Below are 27,955 nucleotides of genomic sequence, written 5' to 3'. Positions count from 1 at the left end.
AAGTTTATTTGCCATTTCAGTATTTAGAAGAGTGCAAAATAATGTATAAATTCCAGTAAAATTTCATACCAATTGAGTATATTATCACTCATCATGAAAAGCTCAAGACTTGTATTGATTTCAATGCTGTTTTTCTTTCATGGTAAGAATGTTTGTTTATTGATATCTGTTGCACTACTCTTCCACAATGATAAATGATTGAAAGATAACATATTCTAGTGATTTTATTGTCATTTTTACCCCCAATGTATTTAGGAAATTTTTATTGCAAATATTTTGTGAAGAGTCTATTGCTTTACATAATCTCATGATTGATTGAAATTCAATTGACGTTTTTGCTTATAATTTTTAATTTCCCGCGAACTTGTAATTTCCCTCCTAGCTTTTGTAATTTCCCTCCTAAATTTTGTAATTTCCCGCAAAAGTGAAATTTCCATCCTTTGGAAATTCATCGCCTTTTTTTGAATTTCTTACTAACTTCGAAGGTTTAAGTAAATGGAATACTACCCAATTAAAACTCGATTTGCCTTTCTATGACTTTTGAGACCTCTTTTTAAAGTTTCAGATTGATTTCCAGTGTTAAATTGACGTCTTTCAGAATTGTTAGAATTTCAATCCAAACCATGAGATTAACTCCTTGTTTTGGAACAAGAATTCTTGGTTAGAAGAGTTTTATTTATTAAGTGATGATATCAGATACCCAACAAATGAAACTCAATAGTAGTTCTGTTCATTAAAATTTCCCCAAAATTTGTGTTTTTAGAATCACACCAATCTTGCCAGAATGTTCACAGTTTGCAACATGCCAACATTACAGCAAGTATGGACAAAGCCATTGTATTTGATAAGAATTACAGCAATCCACAATATGCAGCCATTTTTGGTGGCAACAAAGCATTTTGTGTGACACCAAAGAATGATTTTCATATACAGGTAAAAATTATTGTACAGTAGAGGCTCTTTAACTCAAAACTATATACAAACTGGAATGTCTCCTTTACTCAAACAAGTTTTCTTGTCTTTTAAGCTTAACCTGCCTTATAAACCTTACTGCTTAACTTGGACAAATTTGTGTACAAAGTGCGTGTTTGAGTTATATGGCGGCACAACTGCAATTGCAGTTATGGGGACAACCTGAAGAAATAAACAAAATAGAAATAAAGAAAAAGAAATAGACTGATTTTCCCCCTTATTATAAAAAGCTGGGTGTCAACTGGAAATAAATATCTTTTTTTGTTAGCTTAAGGGCTGTTTTTAAGAAAGGAGTTTGAATATGTACCTCATGGATGTAATATCAAGTTAAAATATAAACTAAAAAATGAGTAAAACTACTGATTTTGTTTCGTTTCATCAAAAACTTAATAAACAATATTCAAGAAATTACAAGATTTAAATGTGTACAAATACCTAATTGTTATACGGTGCAGTAAAATGAAAGACACATGAAAATTAAAAGATTGAAAAAAAATAAACCTTGGTTCCCACTGGACAATAAGAAACGATAGAAAGCGACAGAAAGTGAGGGAAAAAGATACTTTCAATTTTTGGTGGAAACATTCCGTCGCTTTCTAGTGCCTCCTAACACTTTCTATCGCCAGAGTGAACTGAAAAGATGAAAAAGTTTTCATATTATCATCGCTTTCTATCGTCTCACATATAAGAGTTCCAACAATTTTCTAACATACATTTTCAAGATGTACGCTTTCTTATATGGTTAACAAAGAAATGAAAATGTTTCATTCTCTATCTTATTAATTTTTACTCTGTTGCAAAAAATCACAATAAACGCTTGATTCCAGGCATATTGGTCTAGATCTAATATATGTCAACAGGTATTAGTGACAAACTATTACTAAAAGCAAAACTTTGGGAATATTAGTCTCAACAAGGGTCCCAAACTTTTCTCTATTTTTGACGCAACAATTTCCAAGCACCCACTTGCTAAACAAAAAAACATCTTACCTCCCAAGCTAAATTTCAATTTAATGAAACTCTAAATATTCAATAATATTTGAAACAACAAGATGTTTAAAAACTTAGATCTTCAATTAACTTTCACATTATATTCAAATCAAAACCTGATTTGTTCGTCCCTTTCTTTTTAGATTGACTTCAAAAAGCTTTTAACAATAACCAACATCAGGATACAAGGCTTCATTTTGAATAAGAAAAGCCTGATGATGTCAGCTTTTTCCTTAATGTTCAGTACTGACGGAAAGAAATGGTATACATACGTGTCCAACAATGACATTCCAGTAAGTATTTATCCCACTGACCTTTATATACTCTCAAAGATTGTCAATCCCGGCCAGGCAGAATCTTTGATCTGAGTTTTTTTTCGAAAGTGGTACACTAATAGCACTACTCAATAGCGGTGTAAATGCATCAAGAGCACTAGATCTACTTTTTCTGGACTAGATCTACTTTTTCTTTTGATGTTGTAGTGCTGTTCTAAACATTAATTTTCAACACTTCAAAGCCTTCTTTGTTACTACTTTGTTTGATACTACTTTATAACTCTCAAAGACTCACAAAGAAGGTGGTTCTAGAAAAAATTGTTTTTTAATTTCTTGTGTATTGTTTAAGAAAAACGTTTATGCCACTTCAAAAATTCTCAAATTCAAAGAGTCTACTACGAAATGATAATAATTTTCCTTACTAAAACATTTTGAAGCTCTAAAAGGATATTTCTTAGTAGCAAAGATAGCGTAAACAGAACTTCATCCCTATCTTGGTTTTTATTTTTTTTGTTTTTCAGTTCATTGTTACAAAATACAAATCGTACACTGGGGACACCAAAGTCAACATAGAACTTGATAACCCAGTTGCCACTCAGTATCTTCGTTTTCTACCCAAAGAGCCAGGAATTGAGCAAAACAATGCGGATCCCATTTGTATGAGAATTCAAGTCACTGGGTGTGAAAGAGGTAAAATTTTGTGAGGAAAATCAATTTAAGCAATAGTTAAATGATTAACTATTGAAAACTAGCTGTTTTCTAGAAAAACTGTCCTCCTTTTTAGGATAGTTTGGGATTCCACTCAACTTATGAAAGAGTTATAGAGAACAAATTTTGATGTTTTGCATGTGACAGAAAATAATTTGAATTCCCCCTTTAAGATTCAAAACAGTAAACACCTTGGGGTACTACCCTTGCCGACCAACGGGGGTGCTTCGCTGAGGTTCGAAAAATGGATCCTATGTAGGACTCGTTTTTTCAAAAATTTTGCCAAAATCTGTGAAAAAAGTGACCCTGAATGGGACTGAAAAATTTCCAAAAATTTCTCAAATTTTCTACTTTTTCCTTAAATTTTCCAAAAAAGGCACCCTACGAGGGACTGATTTTTCTATTTTGGTGTTTTTGCGACCCTACCTGGTGGCGCATCCCCGTAAACCATTTTGCCCTGGTACCCACCAGGAGTAAACACTGGGAAACTAACTTGGATTATTTCCTTGCTGATTATGATTTCAAAAACTTATTAAAGTGTCAATACTCTCTATTTAGTTCAACCACCAAAAATCATCACATCAAGTTTGGTCGAAATGCATTTATCTGAAACCAAGAGGTTAACCTGTCAAGGAATCGGTACCTTTGGACTTGACGTGAAATGGACTGAAAACCAAATGGCAAATTCATTCTACCCTAAGAATTACAAAGTGGATCATAAAGTCGAATATGCTTTGTCTTTCAACATGGATGATTTGAAAAATGAACTGACATGTAATGTTCATGATTTGTTTTTGAATTGTACAAGAGAATACACGTGTAAAGGGAATTATCATTTCAAGCAAGATGTTTTTGCTATAAGCAAAACGTTGGTTTCGGTCATTGTCAGTAAGTACCAGTTTAAAGATTTCATTTTAAATAAGAGTGATATTTTTTGCTTACTCATAAATTGTTGTATGATCAATTATTGTTAAATTTCTTCGATATTATCAGCAATAGTACTGTATCTCATCTCTCTTGATTCTCATCGAAATAAAATCCCCTGAAAGATGATTATTGGGTGAACTTTAAATGTTTTGTTTTTAAATAAGAGTGATATCCTTTGCTTACTCATCAATTTTAGTTTACAAACTTTTTTTATTCCGCACAATATGAAAATAAGAGACACTGCCCTGATAAAGTATGTGCCTGATATGAAACGGGAAAACGCTTATTTTAAGAATAAAACCTTTAAAGTGGTCTTAGTTTGAATGTAGAGCATCCAACCACGGTTTGGAAGGCTGCGTGGGCTCTATCCCTAGTCTGGTCATATCAAAGATTCCCAAAATTATTTCATCAAGTTTTTATTTTCTTTGCGTTTACTGTAGAATTTCCGAGTCAACCGAATTCATTCAAAATCAAAAGCAAATTTCCTGGGAAAGTTGTACTGCAATGGAATGCAACAAACCTGTATCAATTTCCAGCTGAGAAACTTGAATATGGTTTGATGTGCAGTCGCACCAATTTTACTGAAGGTATAACATGTTTTACCAGGCTTAACACGTTATTTTTATAAGAATGTCCAAAATTTTTGAAGCCTTTGGATGTTCTTAAATGTTTGAGTTTTAATCCCAAAAATGCTCTTAAAATGTTTTTATTTTCACCAATTTCTGAGTTTTTCTTAGTATTGTTGAATAATTTCTTAAGAATTTGGTTGTTTAAGAGTCGGCAAAGTCTTAAAATATTCTTAAAATGTTTTGGCTATCAAACCATTAGGTTCTTATAAATTAAAAGAAAAATGAGCATTCGTTTGCTTAAAATTATTTCTACTATTATACTCTCTGCATCCTGTAACCAATCCATATTTGTTTACAGTCACTTTACCACTGTCCAACCAACACCAACACTGGATAATCTAAATGTTTAAGAATCTGCTAAGCCTTGAAAAGTTCTTACTTTGTTCTTAATATTCTGGCCATGGAAACCTTTTTGTTCTTACATAAAAAACATGTAATCCTTTTTTGTTTTCAGTCACTTTACCACTGTCTACCAACACTTACATCTTGGATAATCTTGATGTTTACACATCTTATACGTGTTCAATCAAAGTACAAGTGAAGAACGAATCACTACCTGCATTCCCTTTCATATTTTCACAGAAAGCTGTTATTTTAAAATTCAACAGTTCTACCATAAGTAAGTTGGGTTTGAGGTAAGTCTCCACTTTCGCGCGACAAGATGTTTTTGTAAGGTCATTGGTCGAAATTGACGTAACGGATGAAAAAAGTAGGACTTCCTTCAACTTTTTTTTTGTTCGCGCGAAGCTTTTTTATGACGGCAAAAAAGGTTAAGAAAAAAACTGTCGCCCATTTCGCGTGAAAGTGGAGACCGGCCTTAAAGCGTGAGAAGACTTGAGTTTTTACCAGGATGGAATTAAGGCAAAATGCTTGAAGTTGTTGCATTAGCATTCTCACAGACAAAGAATTTCGACGCCATTTTCTTGTAAATTCCTGTATCAGTCTCCTCAAAATCCGGCCGTGCCCTTAAGGGTCAAGGTGTACTGTTGTTGACGTGTCTCGTGTGTATTTTCTTCTCGTTTTCCAGAATTTTGTCAATTTTTGTTTAATCTGAGGTAAAACTGATAATTCTATAATTCAAACCTTGATTTTTGATATATTGTTATCTACTTCATTTTCTTTCAGGACCAGATGTTAAACCAGTACTTAAAGCAAAAGTCATGTCTCCTACAGAAATCAACGTCTCTTTCAAGGTACAGATTTCTTTTATAAGAACATTCAAAATCTTCGGATGTTTTTAACTTTTTGAATTTTAAGCCTAAAAATGTTCTTATTTTTTCACTCTTCTATGGCTAGTTTTGTGGAATTTCCTATGAAATTGTTTGTTTTTTTTAACTGCAAAGTCTTAAATTGTTCTTTACTCGTTCTTGATATTTTAGCAATGAAAGCCTTGCGTTCTTACGTAATTTCGTGTAGAGGGTGACAGCGATCTTGTTATCACACAATACCTTATTATTTCTCACGTAGGTGGATTTTGATCGTAAGGAGTACGGTCAAATCAAAGGTTACATCATCAAAGCCGATATGACGGAATACGCAAACTCGCCCTCATCGTTGCGTTCTTTTGAGAGAGAGGAAGTGGAGATAACGAAACGAATCGACGACCCCTTGTCACGTGAGTACACGCTGAAAGGCGTGGTACCGTGGTCCAAATACAAACTCACGCTTTACGTTATCAACGAAGACGAATTGAAAACGAATTCCGTTTCGAAGATCATCCGAATGCCTGAAGGAGGTAAAATACACGTTTTTTTTTATAAGGAACACGTTTATAAGGAACTCGAGGCTGAAAATGGTCCAAAAAATAAGGAATTGTTAAGGAACTGCTCAGGCTGAGAATAAGAAAACAAGGTTTAAGGAACAGTAAGAGATTGTTATCCAAACTTAGCAGCTATGTAAATAAGGAACTCGGTAAGGAACTTTGAGGCTGAAATTCTCTGTAAAAATAAGGAACTCCAGGCTCAGAGCAAAGTTAAGGTTCCTTATAAAAAAAAAACGTGTATATCAAAATTTGAAAATGTTACAATATTTTCGTCTGTGGCATGGCAATTAGGTTTGTTTAAATTTCTTATGAGGATTTATTTTCGTCTTTAGTAATAAGCCTTGGGAGAAATAGTTTGAAAATGCTGTACCTTAAAAGTTGATTGAATTTCGTGTGGGTTATATATATTATTTTTCGCTTATTTTGCGAAATTTAGTCCTCGTTAAAGATTTAAAATCCCTTTATTACTAGCCTATACCCCTACGAAAATGAAGGTGATGAAAAGTGATGGACTCGCGAACTTTAATCCACGCGAAAATTTTCGATTACAATTCGTTAAAAAAGTACACTTAATTGGCGGGGATTTCGGTCCTAATACGACTCTGGAATCATAGTTGACATTTTTGGCTTTGTGTTCAGATTTATCCGTTCCACAGTGCTGAAAAGCTTTCCGGGGTTTAAATCCCATTACTTGCGTTTTGCATTGTTAACCCTTTTACGTAGTTTACATTAAGAGGGTGACGAACCAAATATTTTTTCGATCTTTTGGTACCGGTCGAGCACTCCCAATAACGAGTGTATGTATTCGAGATAAATCGAGGGGGACGGTATAAAGCAAAGTTGACATGTCTCTAAAATCACCGTCCACTTTGCTCGACGACGGTAAAAACACCAAAATACCGTCGTCTGTTTAGGTGAGCAAAGGCGATACAGAGCCGTACATCAACTAGCGACTTTGTTTTGTATCATTTCACTTACCGTCGCCCTCGATATCCTCTGATACATAAACTCGGTAATACCCTGTCCTCGTCTGCTTTGTTCTTGTGCTTTTATTTATATTTTCTTTTGTTTCCTTTATCAGTACCATCAAATGGACTTTCAATGGCTGTGGAGCGAAAAGCCAAAACATCACTTTTATTAGTGAACAAATTTGAAAAAGGGCTAAACCTACAACACATGAATGGAAACATATTGAAGTTCATGGTCCACATCAGTCCCATTAATAAGTATGAATTGTTTTTTTAATTGTATACAACTTTACTGAAATTTCTCCATAACTTGAAATAATAACAATATTTTGAAAGTTATCTTCCATTAAAAAACTAAAAAGCACATCACTTGATGGTGTACTTTTTAGTTTTTTAATGGAGTATAACTTTTAAAATATTGATATATGGCTTTGGTTCTTAACTAATCGAGCACTCTTATGACATTCATTTACGACAATTGTTTTAACATAGAATAATAGCTAAGGCGAAAATAAAAAAATGTAGTGTTTCCGGAAACCGGCCGGGTGAAAAAAAAGAATTTGCTGACCCGGCCGCAGACTATGGGCTCATATATATGGTTCATCATAAAGAAAATCAAGTTGACAGTTCCCGCTTGTAAGTCAAGTTTTGTTCGTTAGTAGTTGATACATTAGTATTCAGGGCTTACTTCATACTGTTTGTACATAAAAGTTATCTTTAAAGTTCTATTTCAATGATCTTAAGTTATCAAAAGTAGCAAAAAAAAAACACTTTTCCGGCCGGCCTCTTGAGAGTTTTTCCTTCACCCGCATTCCGGAAACACTACATTTTATTATTTTCGCCTAAGATAAAAAATTTGTAAACGGACATAGTTTGTGAGGCCACTACTATACACTAGGTTGTTTCCTTTATTTTCTGAGTAATCAGTTTTTATTCTGGTGAATGAAACGTATCAGCCATTCAAAGAGCACCTATACCCAGACGGTGTCAATAGAACAACTTCGAACAAAAATCGCAATCGAACGTAATCGAACGCGATCGAATAATTGAAATTCGATTGTCGAACGTAATCGAATTTCAATCGAACGGCTGATTCCTGGGTAATATTCGATTGTGTTCGATTGCGTTCGACAATCGAATTGCAATTATTCGATTGTGTTCAATTGCGTTCAATTGATTAGGCTTTCGATTCGTTCGATTGACACCGTCTGGCTATACTATCGATATCTCACGATCATAAAATATTCTTGTTTTTTAAACAGGACACAATATTTCACAAGAGGCATTGTAGAAGTTGTCGGTTTGTCACCGAACACCGAATATGTCATTCGTGGCAAGGCCGCTACCAAGGTATTTATTACCAATTTATGAATACAGTCAACTCTCTCTAATTCGAACTTCTATTAATCGAATCTTTCTGTAACTCGAATTAAAATATTAGTCCCCTCAGCTGGAAAGTGGTTTAAATTACTCTCTGTTATTCGAATCTTTTTGGTCAGCCCCGATGACCCTTCAAATCCCTTTTTTCCAGCCGCCGCTTAAGACTTTGGTTTTTTTATTCCGATTTCTAAAGTTTTTATCCGATCGGGCTAAGTTTGGTCTCCCGATCTGTGTATTTACTCTCAAGCTTTTTTAGGGCAGTGTTCCGGTTGGTATACGCTTTCAATTCATCCAATCGGGCTAAGTTTGGTTTCCCGATATGTGTTAAAAACAATTCAATATGGCTGCCAAAGCGGTGCTTTTTCGTTCGTTCGTTGTTTATCTCTTGCCAGCTTTTATTTTATATACAATCATTATATTTTGTTGAAGTGGCTTTTAAACTTATAACTAAGGAAGATACAACACTGGAGTTAGATTATTAGGATGTTTTTTTCTTTAAAGTATGAAGATTTTAACTTATTTGCTCAAGTTTTTTCCTGAATTGTGAGTTATTCTTTTACCTATGATGCTAGACCTCATTATTTTGTAGCATGAAAACATAGTTTTTCATTTTGGACTTGAATATAGAATAACCACCAACAATTGCTGGAATTTGATGGAGTGTATATATATATTACAGTTCACAGCTTAATTATCTGATTATTCACAAAAATAATGTTTTCTCGAACTTGAGTGTTTTTTTTATTTGATACATTTATATAGACATTTTATATGCTTGTTCTTCTGGACAATTGGAGATAATATTGATAAAGCGTAAATGGAAATTGTTCAAGTATATTAAAGTACAGCTCCTATGTAAATTTGAGAAGGAACAAAGTTCTTTATCAAATTATATTGACGCAAAAATGATTTTTTCTAGACTTGCGTTTTTCACTGGCAGTTACGTTTGTTTTTTTGGACCGACTTGGAGATAATTATTATAAAGTGTAAATGGAAATTGATCAAGTATATTAAAGTACCGCTCCTATGTGAATCGAGAAAGACCGAAGTTCTTCATCAAATTATATTGACGCAAATATGATTTTTTTCTAGACTTGCGTTTTTCACTGAAAGTTACGTTTAATTTTTTGGACCGACTTGGAGATAATTATTATAAAGCGTAAATGGAAATTGATCAAGTATATTAAAGTACCGCTCCTATGTGAATCGAGAAAGACCGAAGTTCTTCATCAAATTATATTGACGCAAAAATGATTTTTTCTAGACTTAAGTTTTCACTGCGATTTGAAAGCAGACACTTGCATTTGTTCTTTTTGACTTGGAGATAATTAGGATCAAGCGTAAATGGAAATTAATCAAGTATATATTTAAAGTGCAGCTCCTGTGTAAATTTCAGAAAGGCTGAAGTATTCTTCATCAAATTATTGACAAAAATTATGTTTTTCTAGACTTGCATTTTTCCACTGTGATTTGATGGCGGACATTTATACATTCTGGACTGATAATGATAAATAATAAATGTATATAAATGGATTAAATATTTTTTAATAGATAAATATTGCACGTTTAAGCATATATATTTAGGCTCAGGTTAGGGAAAATACAGTACAATAATTACAGTCTTTCTGGGACGACAGCGGGTATGCTAATCATAAAACTTTAAATTTGAATAAATTTTAGATGTCAGTGTAAACCTTATTTTGAATTTTGAAAAACATGTAGTTTTAAGCTAAACTATTTTTCTGCAGTTAAGATGAATTGAGCTTGAATATAATTATAAGTCTAAGCTTAGTAAAAAATAATAAGTGTATAAATTTTTTGTGATTTTTGATAAGTACTTGCATTTAACTTCCTTGCAAGGATTTTTATTTTCTTGAATCTGTTGTTGATGTAGTCTTTTCGTTGCTGTTCATCTGTATATCTAAATATCTATCCTAATTAAGAGACAAATAATTATTCTGTCATACAGATTGTAACATGGCATATTTTCGTTAATCCATATTGTGTACAAACGTAAATTTGATGATTTTTTTACTCTCGTCTTAGTAAATCATATCAATTTTTAACAACATATCTTTCTAATCATATTAAGCAATTTAGGCTGACCTTCCAGCGCAGCTGGTTTATTCTGATTCGAAGGCAGTTAGGAACAGGCTACTTTCTTGAGCTTTGCTTGAAGATAGTGCCTAACTGCATTTTACCGAAATTCTCTAATACGTTATTTTCATGGTATTAAACATTCACATTCACTGATTATGATTGTTCGCCTAGCTCTCTCAGTCATTGGAAGTTGTTAAATTCCTCTCTGCAATATTAAACGTAGGTGACGGGGGCTCAGCGGTCGGTGGTGGCTCAGGTGAAATCAGCTATTGGAATAGACCTTTTCATAAATTTCGTCACGAACATCACTTGCCTTGTTTTTAAACAATTGCTATGGTGATTATGTCCCTTGAGACATTAAATAATTTTTTTATAAAAAGAAAATAGTTTAGATAAAGTCCGCTGGAAGTTAACCATGGCAATAACTTCAAAGCGAGGCAAGTGATGTTCGTGACGTAGTTTATGAAAAGGTCTATTATGATGATTGACATTCTTTTTTTATTCATTCATTTAGGTGGGATATGGTCCGTTTGGACCGGCGCTTGTGGTGCGCACTTTGGAAGATCGACCAACGGCTCCTTTACATATCGACACTTTTGTAATTAAGAATAAAAAATTGGGCGTCACCTGGAACCCCCCTAAACACAGTAATGGGAACATTACTGCTTACATGATTAAGGTATGATAACTGTCAGTTTCCACGCGTTTTAAGACCATGTTCAGACGCTACGGTTCCGTTCCGTTCCATTCCAAAACGAAACGGTTCTGAAACAGGTGTGAACGTCAAAATTCGAAACGTCAAAAAAGAAGACGTTACAGAGCAGAACAGATCGAAACGGTTTTCCTCGACTTATTTCATCGGAACGGAACTGCTCCGTTTTCTTGCTCCGAAATGTTCCTAAACTAATATGAACAGTCTCGATCCATAACGAAATCATATTGGAGCGAAACGGAGCAGTAACGTGTGAACATGGTCTAAACAGTGGTGGATCAAAAGTGGGGTTTAAAACTTATGTTTCTTTTTAGCCATACTTCTTATAAAGAAATGAAGAACCCCCTCCCCCCAGATCATCCACTTGTCATACATTGTCCCTAGCTCCAAAAAGCTTCTCCTTTAGGGGTTTACATAGATAGAGACTTACCATAGTACATAGTGATTTCTTTTTTACAACAATTTTTGACACAAGACAATTGTCACAATGTTCAGTTTATATGGTAATCAGAAAATTTTCTAGAAATGGGTTCGACGTTGGAACTCTTGCTCAAAGTCAAAAAATTTGAATATTACTTTTTTTTCGAAAATAGTTAGGCCAACAATTTAGAGATGAAGCCCAAATGGGACAATTGAAAGAATCTCCACCTAACGATTTGAATCCTCTAAGATGCCTGGAAGTTTTTCGGTATTTTGGCTTATGAGGAGACTAGTAATGAATTCACTGGGAAAAATTCCTCCTGGCGCACAGTATTGTATGATGCCTCTAAAACTAACTAAGAAAATTCCCGCCAAGAACTCGATTACATATGAGAGACATCTCCCTACGGTGGATTGCAAACTATATTTTCATTACCAGTTTCCTTAAAAACTGATTTGACAGGTGTATATATCACTTAGAAAACATTCTTCATGTGTTCATATCATTTCAGGTGGAGCTCAAAAATGGGACTGTGCTCGACTTCATCACACCGAAGAATCCACATTACTACTTTGAGTTTGATATGGACAAATCCATTGTCACCAAAATCACAGTAGCAGCTGAAACGTCCGCCGGTTGGGGGCCGGACAGCAAGCCTTACTATCCACAAGATGACCCTGAAGATCCGGAAAGCAAAAGTTTGAATCAAGTGATTTTGATCGTGGCCCTGGTTTTCGCCATCATTTTCTTGATTATATTGATCGTGCTATGCGCTCTCTTGAACAGAAGGTAAGTAGTAGTAAGTCTGCGACGAAGGCTCCTCTTTCGATAGCTATCTACCCGAAGGTAGGGGAGGGCACCACTATGTCTCCCTGGATTGCTCCACTTACCCTTGGTCATTATCTTAATTGATGAGCATCAAGCAAAGAGGCATCAAGTACCATTTTGAAAATCTTTGGTATGACCCGACTGGGGGTTAACCCACCTTGCGAACCGTAGCCGGATGCTCTACCACTGCACAATATGGTCATAATAAAACAATGTTGTTACATTTTATATTACTTCAAAAAGTATCTTATAAAAATTCCATCTCATCTATTCCATCTATCAAACCAGGCGCTCCATGACAATATGCGTGAAACCAGACACAGCACGCCAACCGATCTACCCGCAAGACGATTCGCTGCCATCACCAAGGCTGCCAGAGGATGACGAGGAAGAATATGAACAATTTGTAATGTGGAGTCGACAACGGTCTGATAGTGTCGGTAAGTGTTGCACCATTTCGCAAAAAAGTCGGCAGAAAGTCGACCTTAGTTCTAGTTTAGACGACCAACTTTTTACCCTGCCTATTCTAATTGTGAATTAAAATGGGCTTAAAGTGGGCTGTCTAAAATCAATGCATTAGCCTCTTTTGACGTCAGTGCAATATGTCTTCTTTCAAACCTTTCCAACTTTTCCAAGCAAAGATTTTGACTGCCAACTTTGTGCCCTCTTTCTGCCTACTCTAACAATTAGAATAGGCAGGGCAGAAAGTCGGCCGTCTAAACTAGAGCTTAATCATTGACCTCTAACTTTTTGACTGAATCGGGCTTCTTCTATAAAAAAAGCGTGTCCGTCATCTTGTTTTAAATTCTGCTCGTCATCAGTGTGATTCGATTGTTTTGAAATTCGAACGTTCGAAAGTTCAAAAAGGTAAATTAAAAAGCAGCATGGTGGACTAGTCGACTTCAAAACTAGACTCACTTCCACGGGGAATTTATCAGTAGTCAGCCTATCTATTGTGTAAGTACATAGATATGATATTTGTGATCTTAATTCAAATCGATGCCTTCTTTTGAACACAATTCAATGACATCTTCAAGTCTTTGGAAGTTTGTAAATACTGTCACAATTGAAGGTTGTCCTATACTAGTACTGATAGCTAGTATCAGTGTAGGCATGTTCAGTATAGATAACCATTTCTTTCTTTTTCCTTCCGTCAGGTACTGGCAGTCACATAAGCTTATTGAACAGCACACACGAGCCTGTACCCGTCGATAAATTCTATCAATACATGGAAAGCTTGAAAGAGGATGAATACGGTGCTCTAATGGACGAGTTTAAAGTAAGGAGAATAAAGAAGTTTCTTAAAAAGTCATAGGACATCATTTAGAAAAAAGTTCTTAAGGTGTAATCACTGACCTTTATTTATCCCTGGACCAAGCTATATCCGCCATCTTTGATCGAAGTATTTTTTAAATTGGCACCCGTAAAGAAGCCATTGCAGTGTTAAAAGTTAACCTCTAACGGCGCTACATCATCAAAAAAATTTCGAGGGAAAGTAAATCTAGCGCTGTCGATGCATTTACACCGCTATTGAGTAGTGCCACCATTAGGGTGACACTTTTCAAATAACTCCGATCAAAGATTTTGTTTGGCCGGGATTGAGAAACTTGGTCCAGGGTATATAAAGGTCAGCGGGTGTAAAATATACCTACCAATCATAGAGGAAGTTGAACTCTAGTAAAAGAGGTTTTTTATATTTTGTTTTGGAGTTTAGTGATTTCTGCCATTATAGAAGCAAACGTTCGATTCTGTAGAGGCAATCCCTTACGGAAATCGAATGTTTGCTTCAATAATGGCAGAAGTTACGCAAACTTAAAGAAACATGAAAAATATTACATATATCTTATATTAAACTCTAGATAGAGCTACTCTGTATTTCCCAAGCAACGGCAGGGTGAAGCAAAATAATCCGCCATCTTTGCTGAAAGTAGGTCACAGTAGAACACAGTAGAAACCTTGGTTTTCACTGTTGAAACTTTTTTGACACTGCGATGACTTCAACATTTCAAGGATCTCGGAAGCTAAATTGTGACCTCACTTCATCTGAGATAGCGAATTATTTTGCTTCAAAAAGGGTAGGAAAAGCTCATAGTGTCCTCCCCCCCTTTATAATATCATGAGATTAGATCATGATTGAAAAATTAACCAATTTTCGTTCTATTTTGTCTAGTATTCCTTTTGCAGCAAAATTTTACGTTTCTGTCAGGTTGAAATTTGAGAAATTTATACTGGTATATGGGGGCAACTGATATTTTCAGAATTTTCTGGGGGGAAAGCAAAAAAGAGGGGGGAAACTAAAAAACCGAAAAGTCGTAGGGGGGGGGAAGAGGGGGAGATTTAAAAAAATCAAGAATTTGGTCGGGGGGGCAAACCCTGGAGGACACTATGAAGCTCTATCTAGTGTTTTATATAAGATATCTGTGGAAAAACTTCTGTGCCATAAATGTAGTTCAAAAGGTTTTTTTTTTACTTTCAGAGCGTCACTAGTGGGAAATGTTCACCATGGCTATGCGCAGAACGACCGGAGAATCAAAATAAGAACAGATATACCAATATTAATGCTTGTAAGTTCCCTTGTCCTGATTTTGGTGATCTCAATGTGCGATATTCTGCACCAGAGCCTATCTCACGTTTATCGTTTCGTACTACACTCTGTGTGCATTGTCTTTTTGATAAAAAAAATCCCCGTACGAAAACCTCTGCGAAGATGTATGATTTATAAATAGCAACAGTTCTCTCGTCGTCGTTTCCCCTCTCTCGCCCGCACTCTATCGCAGCGGTCGGTTTGAAAAATCTCAAATCAGAAAAGACAATAACAACAGACCCTCTACGGCAATGAACGAATAGCTAGTAGATATCGGGTCTGTGTTCAGACTAGTCATGTTTTTCGAGATACTATAAGGGTAGAAATTTCAGCAAATCTTGGAAAAATTGCAAATTTTTGCTCGAAAATTCTGATTTATTACTCTATAAGAGTTGAAAATTTTTAGAAAAATGTATTGTAAGGGTATGAATTTCAGCGATTTTTTGCTGCACTGTAAGGGTGCGATTCTAAAAGCTATTAATTTCGCCGCACACACTGTCAGTTGGTCAACCCACTGCTCCCCCCCCCCCACCCCCACGGTGCTCGAAACTCTTTAAAAACGTAACTGGCCAATAAAGTGAGCCAAAAATATGGATAAATAAATGATTTTTAATTCTTTGATAAAAAGTAAGGTCATAGCCGTCAACTCGTTATTTCCTTTTTAACATTTTAGACGATCACTCAAGAGTTGTTTTGAAAACAGAATCAAGACGCAAAGGGCAAGACTACATCAATGCAAGCTTCGTTCAGGTAAAATGATCATGATCACATCCCTTATATGAAAGGTATAAATACAGTTGAGGCTCTCTAACTCGATTTTCTAAGAGGAATTGGATTTTCATCGAATAAGGGTAGAGCTTCGTCCTTTAAAATGTTTCTTGTTGATGGTGACTTTCAATATTATCGAATAATGGAGCGTGACGAATAGTAGAGTGTCGTTTACAACTGTTTCTTGTTGATGGTTACTTTCAATATTATCGAATAATGGAGCGTATCGAATTGTAGAACGTCGAATTAGAGAACGTCGAATTAGAGAGTGTCAGCTGTAATCCGATACCTTAAGGTTCATCTTACAGTGTTTTTATTGAAACCATCTCGTCTTCATATTCAACCTTTAAAAAAGCTTTTTTTTTGAAATAAAGAGATACATGACGGGATTTACTGAATAAAAAGTAGATGAAGTCGATAATTTAGTACTGTACAATAGACGATATCGGATTTAGATAAATGCAATGCATTCTGGTTTCTAGGGACTCTAAAAGGAATTATAATAGATCAATTATAATAGATTATAATTCCTTTGAGAGTCCCTAGAAACCAGAATGCATTGCATTTATCTAAATCCGATATCGTCTATTAGGACCAAATAATTTAGGACTGATGACAATGTTTTCGTTTCGTTCTGTAATCTTTGAATGTACCGTACATAACATGGAACGTAGGCTATCGCCGCTTGTGGTGCTCTGACTCCTAAAGCAGTAATTGACCATCGTGGCGCCGTTTATTCTTGCTGTCGACAAATTTCTTTCATTTTTGACAGGGTTTCAATTATGAGGAATCGAGTGGGCCACCGTACCGTTACATTTCAGCGCAAGGACCTTTGGACTACACCAAGAACGATTTCTGGCTGATGTTATGGCAAGAAGAGGCCACCATAATTGTCATGCTTACAAACTTGGTGGAAAACGAAAGAGTGAGTTTCAGGATTACTCATTCCATGCGAATATGAAACACTGGCCTTGGGGCAGGGCAAACAGGGCGAGTTTTAAGTCTTCAAATTTTCAAATTTTTTTTGTTATAAATGCGCTTACACATCCAAACCAAGAAGAAAATGACAATTTCGGCTTAATTGCGCGGGGTAAGAAAACAGGGTGGCGCTCTTCGATACAGACCTACCGGTACAGGACCGAAAAAATCTAACTGTGGCATATAATGCCATTGGTACTTAATGGGTTATGAAAGAAAACTCTATGGAGAACAGGCGGAAAAATCAAAACCTTTCGGTTGACAGCAGGGAGTCTTTCAAGGGTCGCCTTTGACAGCAATTTCAAAAATCAGCTTTTCCCTGCCTATTCTATTGTCAGTGTAGTTGAAAATGGTGCAGAAAGTTCTGGAAAGTTAGCAATTAAAATGGTTTAAAGAAATTGAAAAATGCCTTCGCATTGGCGTCAAAAAGGGCAATACATTTGACTTTAGACAGCAATTTTTTGCCTATGTTAATGCACGATGTCTAAACCAGAGCTAACTTACAAACAGTCTGATATACCAGTGGCACTAAAACTTTATGGAGAACAGACGGAAGAAATCCAATCCTTTGGATAGACAACAACAGCGAGTTTATATATTTGCACTTTTGAGGACGGTAAAGTGACTGAAGCGATTTGGAATAACCCACAGTTCTGACCCGCAAAATCGAGGAGGGTATAAGTGTTGATTTACCGTCGTCCTCAGTCATTCAGGATCTAGTAAATCAGAAGCTAACCGTCTCAGTCGCAGAAAAACAGACATACATAAACTCGGTTATGAGTCTTGATCGGGGGTCGTACTTTGACAGCAGTTTTCAACATTTACTTTTACGTACGTACCTTATTTCTATTTGCTTTCAGTTGAAATGCAGTCAGTATTGGCCGAACGACTCGCAACATTACGGTGATTTGACCGTCACACTCGACAAAATCGATAAAACGGCTGATTACATCACACGATCTTTCAAAATAGAAAAGGTAACAATTTTGATTTTTTTTTGTTCAAATAAAGTTACGTCACTAATCCGAAGTCGAATAATTTACTCGAATTACAGAAAGATTCAAATTATAGAAAGAATTTTACGAGTGTTTCTCTTTGACGGGCGGTTGAGAATAAGTTCGAATTATAGAAAAATTCAAATAATAGAAGTTCGAATTAGCGAGAGTCCATTGTACATATTTTGAATCTCCTACGTTGAATACTCGAGAAAGGGCCATAATGCTTTAAACTGCTAGTTAACATATAAAAGCCAATCAGAAATGAATGCCCAAAAATCCCCGACTCCTGATATTCCACTTACTGTGACCATTGAAAATCAAACCTAAGAGTCATTTTCTATTGTTCTTTCCATATTCAGGCTTCAACGAAGGAGACTAGAAACATTCTTCAATTTCATTTTGTTTCATGGCCTGATCATGGCGTCCCTGACTATCCGACCGCCATTTTGTCTCTACGCAGAAGAGTCCGCCATTATTATGACCCAACGAAACCTATGATTGTTCATTGCAGGTATGATTTTTTTGAACAAAAGAATTTTCTGTGAGTTCCGAATTTTATCCTTTGGTAACATTTTAAGAATTTGATTTTCAAAGGGAACTGTCATAAATCCTATCGAGAAAATGACTTGACTTAGGGGAAATGGGCGAGTGATAAGGGTACTTTTTCCACATTTCGAAATGGTTTGAGCCGTTCATCTTGATACAGAGAAGTTATATTTTTCCTCTTTTGTGTTTAAAGGGATAATAATAAGATGGTTTGCCTGTACATTTGTTTCGTAGTCCTGAGCAATACCTTAAAAGCTTTCAGCATAACTCTTCTCTCGAGATATTAATGTTACAAGTTTATGACTTTTTCCAAGAAAACAACAGGATTTTGACGTAAGAACCATGTTTTTAAGAACCCATTTTTAAAGATTTCAAATTGTCATATCTCAACTTTGGCAACGAGTTTTTGGAGGTATCGACAATGGAACGAATGTAAAAGCAAAGTATATCGAACCATCCGATTATCTTTTTTAAATCTTTCTGGCCAAGAGAATTCGTTCATCTTTTTACTTTCATTATATTTCAGTGCGGGTGTTGGTCGAAGTGGTTGTTTCATTCTGTTGGACGCCATGTTGGAAAGAATCGATAAAGAGAAAAGTGTTGACGTCTTCAATTATCTCCGTTATATGAGAACTAGACGTGTCAACATGGTTCAAACATTCGTAAGTTTCTTTTATTATCTCCTTTATGCTCATCAGTTGTCACTGTCTTCGATTATCTCACTTATATGAGAACTTCATAAGTGACTTTATTATCTCCGTTATATAAAGACTAGGCGTGTCAAAATATTTCAAACATTCGTAAGATGTTTTTATTATCTCCTTTGGATGTTCATCAGTTGTCACTGTCTTCGATTAGGCTTGTCAACATGGTTCAAGCAAACATTCATAAGTAACTTTTATTATCTCTGATATATATGACGACTAAGCGTGTCAACATAGTTCAAACATTCGTAAGATGTTTTCATTATCTCCCTTATAATCCTTAGTTGCCATTGAAATCATATTCATTCAATCCCGAGGCCAATGCCACGATACACGTTTCGGCACTACAATGGCTTATCTATCAAATTCATCAATCTTTTTGCTTCTCAGGAACAATATCGTTTCGCGCACACGGCCATTTTAGAATCCATCACTTTCGGCAACACTGAAATATTCGTGGGTGAACTGGATAAGAAAATACGACAACTCGGTAAAAACAACGGCATGGCCGACGAATTCAATGTAAGTGTACGCTTATGCTGCTGACATCCACTAACGGATTCGTGCTCCTTATAGACTATACTACCTGGGGTTTTGTAGAGGTCTGCAATTCGGTGTACGCTATGAAGCAAAATATTAAAACACAAACTTTTACTTCATACGCCGATAACTTCAAACATCGAGCGGCAAAAATTTTCCTTAAACCGTTCTTCGTCCTGCTTTTGTTTGAGTTTTTAGGCTCAATGCCAGGAAATTATCTTGAAGATGTATTTTATCAATATAATTGAAACAGAGAGAATCTAAATATAAAAAAACTTTTTCCCTCTTCTTGATTGTTTTCCTTTTTCTCTTTTCAGCTGTTGATGCAAAACACCACTCCGGTGCCAGCAACTGGGAACTTGTATCAAGTTTTGTTACGCGAAGGAAAATTTATCGACGCCTATCATGTTGACGTAAGCTATCTACATCACAGATATCATATTTAAAAACACTTGATAGAGCTTCATCGTCCACAAATGAATACTCTATGGTTTTGCATTCTCTGGAACATGCAAAAGTTCTGCTAATGACAACCTCTAAAAAAAACTCTTAAATCCTTCCAAAATAATTTAGAATCATATACTTACACCGTGGTATGCCCTATACACCCCAATATTTACATACAGGCGATCTACGTGAAAATTGGATCTCTATGGATCTGTATACATCTAAGTAATAAGGTTCACGGTCTAAATATCCAGGCTAATAAAACAATGCATAACTACGTTACGTTATTTCTAAAGTAAATCATTCGTATCTCCTACCATTTGCTAACTCAACTTTTTAAACAATACAAAAAGACATTTTTACCCTTTTTGGCGCTGCGCAAGCACAAATTTTGTGAGATTATTCAGTTGATTCTGCTTTGTCAGCATAGAGGCGCGTCTTCTTTCTATATCTCAAAAAATAGAATATGTTTAACAAGCTCTTATTTGATTTGGTTGGTCGTTAACCATAATAATAAAACAATTTTGTTACTTTTTCTAAAAAAAGCGTCATTTTTGGACCTACCCCGGTGGGGTAGAGGTCCTATAAATTAACCGATGTCCGTCTGTCCGTTCGTTCGTCCGTTCGTTCGTCCGTCTGTTACCAGCTTTTCTCAGGATTGGCTCATTAGTTTTTTCTGATTTTTGGCACAATGATGCAAAATGGCAATGCCCAAAATGTGACGGAGCCCGATTTTGGAAAAAAAATTTTCTCCGGCCGAAAATGCCGGAAATATGCCGGAAAAACTGGTTTTTTGGCATTTTCTCGAGATTTTATCATTAGTTTTTTCTGATTTTTTGCTCAAAGATGCGTATTAACAATGCCCAAAACATGGCCGAGTCCGATTTTTGAGAAAAATTTTTTTCCGGCTTAAAATGCCGGAAATATGCCGGAAATCGCCGTTTTTGCAGATTTTCATTGGCTTTTTTCCTTATAATTGATTGTTTTTTCATTCAAAAACATTATTAATAGCAATGCCCACCATCAAGCATGTTTTAATTTTCAATAAAATTGATTTTTGAAGCCGGAACTATTTAAAAATCGCCGGAACAGCCTATTTTCGCCGGAAATACAGTATTTTTTGAATTTCTCGAGCTTTACTTTATATTATTTTATGAAATTTTGCACATTGATGCAAAATGACAATACCTAAAATGTGACGGAGCCTGATTTTCGAAAAACATAATTTCCGGCGGAAAATGCCGGAAATATGCCGGAAAAACCTTTTTTTTTGGCAATTTCTCAAGATTTCATCATTAGTTTTTTCTGATTTTTTGCACATAGATGCGTAATAGCAATGTCCAAAACATGGCTGAGTTCGATTTTTGAGAAAAATTCTATTCTTGCCGAAAATGCCAGAAATATACCGGAAATCGCCGTTTTTGCAGATTTTCATTGGACTTGTTCCTATTATTTCTTTGTTTTTGCACGCAAATTATTATTGATAACAATGCCAACCATCAAGCATGGTTCAATTGTCAATAAAACTGATTTTTGATGCCGGACTTCTAAAAATCGCCGGCCGGAACAGCCGAATATCGCCGGAAAAACGATTTTTCTTGAATTCTCGAGCTGTACTTTATCTTTTTCATGAAATTTGCAGACTGATGAAAAATGGCAATACCTAAAATGTACGGAGCCTGATTTTTGAAGGAAAAAATTTCGGCCAAAAATGCCGATAATATGCCGTCAAAACCGGTTTTGTTGCCATTTTCTCGAGATTTCATTAATCGTGTTTTCCCGATTTTTGCATGAAGATGTGTCCTAAGTGTGGCCGATTCGGATTTTTGAGAATCATGTTTTTTCCGGCTGAAAATGCCGGAAGTGTGCCGGAAATCGCCGTTTTGCAGATTTGAATTGGGCTTTTTTCCATATATTTCTTTTGTTTTTTCACTTAAAAAAATTATTGATAACAATGACACCATCAAGCATGATTCAATTGTCAACAAAACTTTTGCAAATTTGCAACCGGAACTTTCTATTTCTTTTTTCCCTAAACCCCTCCCCCCCCCATCAAATATCAATGATGAAATTTAATGCATTTTCGCTAACTGCTATATTTTTTTAATGCTTGTTTTTCTCCTTATTGCTATCTAAGTTTCATCATCAGGTAGGTCCATTCAGCATATTGCTTGTTATTACTTCAAATGCCCCATTATTAAAGTATCTTATAAAAACTCCATCTCATCTGTTAACATCGACAACATTTTTTATCTCCATCATCATACGTAGGGTTACAAACACCGTGACGCTTTCATCATCACCAAAGCTACAACGGAGAACAACGTGGCAGACTTTTGGAAGATGGTTTTGGAGAAGCAATGTCACACTATCGTCATGCTAAATAAAAGCGTCGAACAAACACAGGTACTACGAAACTTATCTTGTAGTTTTTAGTGAATTTCTCTAACCAAAGATTCTGATATAACGTCCTGCCTAAATATTTTACTTTCGATCTACAAAAATCCACTTTTGCCGATATCTTGATGTTCTTAAAAAGAATTTCTGAGCTTGTTGGAAAAAGTATCCTAAATACATCAATGATTTCACGCAAAGACGGATAACAGACTCTTGCTGATTAGAGTTTCCTTTATTAGGATCTTTCATTCAGATGCCGTCAAGTTGAACCCCTCATAAATTCCTTTCCATCTCAGTTAACACACTGTTGTTTCAACGTTCATCTAACGTTATATGAACGTTGAAACAACGTTGTGTGCCAGCTGGGATGGATAAGTAGGCCCGATTAGTGTAAAATCCTGCAAGTTAAACAAGGCACCAAATTTGGACCAGACATGCCTAATACCCTATGGATTGATATTATAAGGCTGCCTAGAAGAATTTTAAGGGTAGCCCATTTTTTATGGACATTTCAAACTCACTTTAGGCCAAAACTAAATATAAAATCTAAAAGCTCTTGAAACGTGCTCTTGTACAATTTTTATGGCTTACTAAATCGGATCTAAATTAACTCAAAAGCTATGGAGTCTCTTTACCGAATTTTTTTCGCAGGAGTTTTACAAATACTGGCCAGACGTGGACAATCATTTCGTACATAAAGATACAACAGTGTTAACGACTTCTGAGGTTGCTAATGGCAACATTATCACCAGGAAGATTCGCGTCACCACAAATAAGGTATACTGATGATTTTGGAGATCGAGTTTTGTTTAAATAGTAGTTTGATTCGGAGATAGATGGATAGATATGAATGCATTCGGGATGGGTCCTACCCACGAAGGAGTAGGAATCACGGCGCTGACAGACACTGCATCTTGACAGACGCGAGCTGCCAAGCCATGTCGTATACCATGACACTCGAACGACACTGGGAGAGCAATGCTCACGTGAGGCCGAACCTTATGAGTGCCACGGCACGTCATAATTTCTGTCTAATCTACGCACACTCTTGTATCAGAGTAATGGTACCCAATTCCCCTCACATGGCACGGTCTACCCGGGCGAAGGTAAATTCACTTGCCAAGTGAATCGTAGAGACACGATGGGTATCGATCTCGGGCCTCCCAGGCGGGAGTCAAGGATGATAACCACTATACCTCTACGTATTCAAACAATTACCATGTTGATTATGTCTCTTGAGACATTAAATGAATTTTTATGAATAGGATGTAGTTTTGATAAAATCCGCTGGGACTTAATCACCACGGCAATAATTTCAAAACCAGGCAAGTGATGTTCGTAACGTAATTTATGAAAAGATCTATAGCCAAGTTTCTTAATTTTGGAGCCAAACCCGAGAGCTACTGCCTCTGCCCTTGCATAGGCCATTTCATGGTCGAGGTCGAAATGAACCATTGGTCATCAGGATTGATCGCGCCACTGTTGATTAAACCCAAAAAATCGCCGCACTTTTGTATAAGATTACCATTTCCGCACTAAGATTCTTGTCACTTTTCCGGAATCTTTCCGCTATTTTTCTCGGGATAACCGGCATGAGATCGAAAAGGGTTTCTTTCTAAAGGTAGGGAAAATCTTGTGTTTACTCACGAGATTGTCTACTTTTACGAAGCTCATTTTTCAACTACCGGAAGTCCTGGTTTTTTTTCGCTAGTAAAGTGGCAAAGGAATCTTAGTGCGAAAATGGAAAAATTATACAAATAGTCGGATTAATTTTCACGAGATTTAAGTTCACGTTTTCGCGATTGATTGCACTTTTCGCGAAATCGAATCGAGTGGGATGATCACTAAATGACGAAATCTAATCCATCTGAAATCCGATTTTCAGCGTAGAACACACTGTAATAATGCTATTTTTGGTGTTAAAAGGGTCATTTCCAATAAATTTTCGGTTGAATTGCTAAATAGAATTGGCACGAATTTTTTTTCAAATGCTGATTTGCGAAAATTATAAATCCAGAAAATTTCGCGAAATTCGATCTAGCTAAAATTAATCCGATTCATATCAAGTATGCTTGCTGCCTTTAAACTAATTTTTATCGTTTTCCTAAATCTCAATTTTATTTTCAGAAAAAATGTGAAGTGTACCATTTCCAATACGTCGATTGGCCCGAAGCTGATGTCCCACACAGGCGTGGTTACACTAACATCTGTACGCTAATGCAAGCTGTGGAAAAATCGCAACAGAATTTGGGAAATGGGCCGATTATTGTCCACGAAGGGTATTTAGCTTATGATTGCAATTTAGAACTTTCACACTGTTTTATTATATTTTTTGACTTTGGAGAGGTTGGCTTCCAGGCTATATTTTCAGCCTTATTAGAACATTCTTGAGCTTTTAGATCTGGTATCCTAAGTTCCTAATCTTAAAGGGCTACTTAGACTACACAATATATTGACGAACAATATTCGACAATATGGTTTGCGGACCGTAATGTACGAAGTAAACAACTGGTACTCTATTATAAAAAGGAACTTTCTTTCTGTAAACAATCCCCCTTTATTGTTGGAATATTGCAAATCGAGCTGACAATATATTGTGGACACCTTTTCAATATATTGCCGGCATTCTACAATATATCATCAATATATTGCCTGACAATATATTGTGTAGTGTATGTAGCCCTTAAGTCTCGTGTTAAAACTCATAGTTAAAACTCTATTTTCCAACTGTACTTTAAAGCACTTAATGCGGTCTTAATATATTGAGGGAATTCCCCTTTAGTGCCAAATATTACGTGGGGAATCGCTATAGAATCGTATTGATGTTGGATAATTTCCTTTTCCAGCAATGGTTACGGACGTAGCGGCACCTTCATTGCTATCTATAACAGTACGGAACGTCTGAAAGTCGAACAACTTATTGATGTAGTACAATGTGTACGTGCTATCAGAATCGCTCAGCCACTTGCTGTTGACAATATCGTAAGTTATTGATTCGTTCTAGTTTAATGAAATAAATTTTCGCGCAGATAAAATTTCGCGGTTGAGCTTATCTGCGAAATTTTAAGAATTTGCGGATGCCATTTTAGCCTTTGCAACCTATTTGAAGGCCCTTATTTCAATAACTAACGTTTCAAGTCCTTGTGTCTAGAAATACTCAGTACCAGAGTGTATCTCACGTTTATTGCTTCGTAGTACCAAGCTGTTTGATAATAAAATTCCCCTACGATGATCTCTGGGAATAGACGATATCGGATTTGATAAATGCAATGCATTCTGGTTTCTAGGGACTCTCAAAGGAATTATAATAGATCAATTATAATAGATTATAATTCCTTTGAGAGTCCCTAGAAACCAGAATGCATTGCATATATCTAAATCCGATATCGTCTATTGATTATCTATTGATTGAACAGAGAATTGTAATCGCATTTCATATATTATTAAGTCCAGTTTGGATAACGAGCTTTTGATGATTTTACTTTGAATAAAAATCTGTCCGCTTTTTTGGGGACACGCTGTATGTTATTTTCTTTTGGTTTTTCTCATCATTAGACGCAGTACCAATTCGTATATAACATGTTGAGAACTTATTTGGAAGGATTCGAAAACTATTGGAATTATAAAGATTACAAAGTGACCCGATCGCCCCTTGGATCAACTTCGGCTTAAAGAATGATCGTGTGAAGAGTTTTTGACAGATTACCGTTGTAAGCACTTTGTGTGGTTGGCCAGGTCTGAAAGACATTACACAGTAGGTCTTTCTAACAACATACATTAGCAATGTTGATGAAGGATGGATTCTTGAAGACCAGAGATTTCCTGGTGTTGTGAAATTATGTGAGATTCCAACACATTCCTGTAAGCAGGTGTTTTCAACACCGTTCATAGTATCACAAACCAATGGTTCATTCACTCATTCATCAATACAACTACAATTATTGACAAAACACAAAAATGAGCATTCTACCCCCCCTCCCCAAACAATGTTATCGGGGCGAGCTAATGACCGGCCAAGCAATATTTCTTTCCCACAAACATTGTTGGGAGGGAAGGGGGAGGTTATTGCAATGTATCTAAATTTGACCACCGGAAATGTGCCATAATATATTGACAACGATTGTACATTTAAACTCTGGCTTAGACGATCCACTTTTCGTTTTTCCTATTCTTATTGTGAATCAAATGAGCAAAAAGTTGGTTATGTAATGTCTATAAACTCGCGCTAATTCGAACTTCTATTGTTTGAATCTTTCTCTCGCTCGCAACAATTAATGGATTCGAATCTCTCTTTAATTCGAAAATTTTTGCCTCCAAGTTCGACTAGGTACCCTATGGGCACACAACGTCTTATGAACATTCATTGGACGGCTTTAAGACCTTTGGACGTCCTAGAAACGTACATGCGACGTCCAAAAGACGTTTGTCTCCACTGGGTAAGATTCAACTGTACAGTCAACTTACACAGATTTTAACCTCTGTTAATCGAATCTTTCTCTTATTCCAACAAAATTTTTGGTTCCTTGAAGTCATGAAGATCAAAATAAAGAGATTTGACTGTAATTATCTTTTCTCTACTGACTTTGAACGATTCCACTGGATTCAATCCGTTTGTTAGCTATTTCCAGGGTTTTGGGGATAACCTGCCACTATGGTATTCATGATATGCACCACTGTAATGACTTCACGAAATTATGCAACTTTTCTGTTTTTGTTCCACCCAATACGTCACTTTTTCTATTGTTTAAGTAAAGTATTGGGTGGAAAGTTTTAAAAGTTCTCAGAAGAGTCTCCAGTGGTGCACATCAAGAATTCATGATATGCACCATTGCAATGTCTCCTGACATTACATCATGGACCCAATAGCTGATTGGTTGTAAGTGACGTAAAATGAGTCAATACGTCACTTGCAACCAATCAGCTGTTGGGTCCATGATGCAGTGATGTAATGATGCATATCATGAATATGGATTTTGATGCTAGTTTTCTAGGATGTAGTTTAAATCCTAATGTACTTCAGACTTTACTCTAAAATTGTTTGGTTGAAAGATTTAAAAATGAAACAAACTTAGTACCATAAGTTGGTCTAATGTCGACATCCCTCTTCTAATTTCGACACCCTTCTTGACAGACAGGAATAATAGGAAGGTCAGAATCGCTGATTGAAACTAATTTTCTTTGCTTAGCAATCAGAGAGTAATCTCTATCGGTATTTCTGACCTTCATATTATTCCTATCTGCAAAGAAGGGTGTCGAAATTAGAAGAGGGATGTCGACATTAGACCAACTTACGGTAGCTGGATAGTTCTTTCTTATATAAT

The 27,955-nt window shown here is 35.9% G+C and overlaps 1 protein-coding gene across 1 annotated transcript; it reads left to right on the top strand.

Moving 5' to 3' along the window:
• On the top strand, window positions 1-26,599 carry LOC136800505 (receptor-type tyrosine-protein phosphatase T-like). Its single transcript, XM_067057165.1, has 28 exons — window positions 1-142; window positions 764-933; window positions 2,106-2,255; window positions 2,759-2,927; window positions 3,504-3,833; window positions 4,313-4,459; window positions 4,956-5,120; window positions 5,627-5,694; window positions 5,969-6,236; window positions 7,345-7,489; window positions 8,494-8,581; window positions 11,226-11,390; window positions 12,356-12,633; window positions 12,961-13,112; window positions 13,830-13,951; window positions 15,149-15,236; window positions 15,930-16,006; window positions 16,797-16,949; window positions 17,863-17,979; window positions 18,360-18,511; window positions 19,073-19,208; window positions 19,641-19,772; window positions 20,108-20,203; window positions 22,509-22,643; window positions 23,286-23,411; window positions 24,762-24,913; window positions 25,481-25,616; window positions 26,190-26,599. Exons 1-28 carry the CDS (start codon window positions 94-96, stop codon window positions 26,304-26,306), a joined length of 4,083 nt encoding a protein of 1,360 aa, XP_066913266.1. The 5' UTR covers window positions 1-93; the 3' UTR covers window positions 26,307-26,599.
• Window positions 26,600-27,955: the final 1,356 nt, after the last annotated feature.

Source organism: Clytia hemisphaerica, unplaced genomic scaffold, assembly GCF_902728285.1.
Source record: "Clytia hemisphaerica strain Z4C2 unplaced genomic scaffold, Clytia hemisphaerica genome assembly, whole genome shotgun sequence".
Classification (NCBI taxonomy): Eukaryota; Metazoa; Cnidaria; class Hydrozoa; order Leptothecata; family Clytiidae; genus Clytia; species Clytia hemisphaerica.
Note: the sequence above shows the minus strand (reverse complement) of the source record. Positions and strands in the feature narration are given on the sequence as shown.

Excerpts from the sequence above, each read along its gene's own strand:
- LOC136800505 (XM_067057165.1), top strand. The coding sequence starts at position 94 with ATGAAAAGCTCAAGACTTGTATTGATTTCAATGCTGTTTTTCTTTCAT. Across the intron at positions 6,237-7,344 it reads CATCCGAATGCCTGAAGGAG|TACCATCAAATGGACTTTCA; the intron begins GTAAAATACACG and ends TTCCTTTATCAG. Across the intron at positions 23,412-24,761 it reads TTCGCGTCACCACAAATAAG|AAAAAATGTGAAGTGTACCA; the intron begins GTATACTGATGA and ends TTTTATTTTCAG.